The sequence below is a fragment of the Garra rufa genome, chromosome 19 (genome assembly GCF_049309525.1).
Source record: "Garra rufa chromosome 19, GarRuf1.0, whole genome shotgun sequence".
Classification (NCBI taxonomy): domain Eukaryota; kingdom Metazoa; phylum Chordata; class Actinopteri; order Cypriniformes; family Cyprinidae; genus Garra; species Garra rufa.
In genome coordinates, this window is record NC_133379.1 from 6,561,554 (window position 1) to 6,563,802 (window position 2,249).

At 39.0% G+C, this 2,249-nt stretch overlaps 1 protein-coding gene across 1 annotated transcript; it reads left to right on the forward strand.

The window, feature by feature from the left end:
* Positions 1–368: 368 nt before the first annotated feature.
* On the forward strand, positions 369–1,331 carry cldn2 (claudin 2). The gene has a single exon (XM_073825185.1). The coding sequence runs from the start codon at positions 387–389 to the stop codon at positions 1,200–1,202; it is 816 nt and encodes a 271-aa protein (XP_073681286.1). The 5' UTR covers positions 369–386; the 3' UTR covers positions 1,203–1,331.
* Positions 1,332–2,249: the final 918 nt, after the last annotated feature.

Here is a 2,249-nt window from a genome sequence, read left to right on the forward strand (position 1 = left end):
CATGATCTTTACTTAATATCCTAATGATTTTTGGCATAAAAGAAAAATCGATAATTTTGACCCATACAATGCATTTTTGGATATTGCGACAAATATACCCATACTACTTATAACTGGTTTTGTGGTCCAGGGTGACATTTAATGATAGAGGTGTTCTCTCTTTAAGTACGTCTAAGTGGCATTTGATTCATTAATATATTATCAGCAAGTAGTTTTTAAAAAATATACTTTTAATATTTGAAATACACTACAAGTGCACCTTCAATACACTTTCTTCACAAAGTAAGTGATAGAAATAGATTTACTGGGCTAAAGTGTGTATTATTTTCCTTTACAGTAATCAAGTTTTTTTGGCTTTCGGAGAACACGTTTGTCTTGTGTGCGACATGGCGACAGCAGCGCTGGAGTTGATGGGTTTCTTTTTTGGCCTTTTTGGCATGCTTGGGACCCTTGTAGCCACTCTTCTGCCATACTGGGCAACGTCGGCACACATCGGCCCCAACATCGTGACGGCGGTAGTCACCATGAAAGGTTTATGGATGGAGTGCGTCTACCAGAGCACCGGAGCCTTCCAATGTGAGACCTACAACACCCTTCTGGGGCTCACCACTGATCTACAAGCAGCCAGAGCCATGATGGTCATCTCCTCCATCTTTTCCGTCATGGCCATCGCGGTGTCCACCATCGGCATGCAGTGCACCGTCTGCATGGATGGCTCTTCGTTCAAAAGCAAGGTGGCTGGGGTAGGCGGTTCCCTCTTCCTCCTGGCAGGGCTCTTGTCATTGATCCCTGTGTCTTGGAAGACCCATGAGTTGGTGCAGAGCTTCTACATGCAGAACATTCCATCCAGTCTTAAGTTTGAGATAGGTGACTGCCTATACGTGGGCTTGGCTTCTTCGCTTTTGTCCATGCTAGGCGGAGGGCTGTTGAGTGCATCCTATTGTGACGATATGGAGGGTAGCAGGGGAACCAGACGCCATTACCCCTACCCTGACCGCACCGGACCTCGTGGAACATCCCATTTGATGGCCTACCATCCAGCCACGCAACATTCAAACACAAACCCCAAACTTGCCAACAAGAACCAAACCCTGAACAGCCATACAAGCACTGATACCCACTCCACTGCGCCAGCTCAGGATTCCAGGAAAGCGGCTCGGCAGAACACAGCGGCTGGTTATGACGTTACGGGCTACGTCTGAGGATTTGTGCTAGTCATTCTCTACTAATTTTTCCTAAAAGCACTGAAGTGATTAATGCTTGGACTGTTGAAAGACTCTTATAATAGACGGGGTGTTGGATTAAGGCACAAGAGGCATAGACAAAGAGCAAATGCGTTTGGTTTCTCTTCTCAACAAACATTGCTGTTCTTTTTTTGAAAGTTCAAAAAATAATATGGATAGACAGAATCAAATGTATATGCAAAGCTAATATTTGATGTAGACTTTTTAGCTGTCAACCTTTTTAAGTGCACTTAAAAACTGGTTTTGTATTTTGTAGCATTTTGCAATGTTATTTTTTAAGACTGTTTTATTAATATTGTTTTAATTTGTTTATTACAGTGATCAAATTTTTATGCGCTCAGTTTGAGCACTTGAATGATTATGTTCACTTTCTAAATAAAGATTTGAGTTGTTTATTAGTCTTTGGCCCTGAACTCTTTCCATAAAGCGCTTCTATTTTTGTTCTGCTCAGCAGATACAGTAAACATCTCTTAATAGGCAGGTCAGCGAGGCTAGCAGCCTCAGAAGCACTATTATAAATATGTGATGATTTGGATAATTATCTAAGCACCTGTATATTAGAGTAAAAACATAGAAGGATGCATTTTGAACAAGACAGTAAAATAAGTAAAAAGATGTCAAATAAATAAATATTACAGAACCTAACCTAAGAGAACATTACAATAGTGAGACAAACATAAGAGAGTACACTACCAGTCAAAAGATTTATGTTTTTTAAGTTTTCTGCTCACTAAGCCTGCATTTATTGTTTCAAAACACAGCAAAAACAGTCCAATTTTGAAATGTTTTTACTATTTAGAATAACTGCTTTCTATTTGAATATATTTTAAATTTTAATTTATTCCTGTGATTTTAAAGATGGATTTCCTTCAGTAATTTTTCTAATATTCTGATTTGCAGCTCGAAAACATGTATTATTATGATTATTATTATATTTTGAAAACGTCTGGGATTTCTTTCAGGTTTCTTTAATGAATAGAAAGTTCAGAAGAACAGCATTTATCT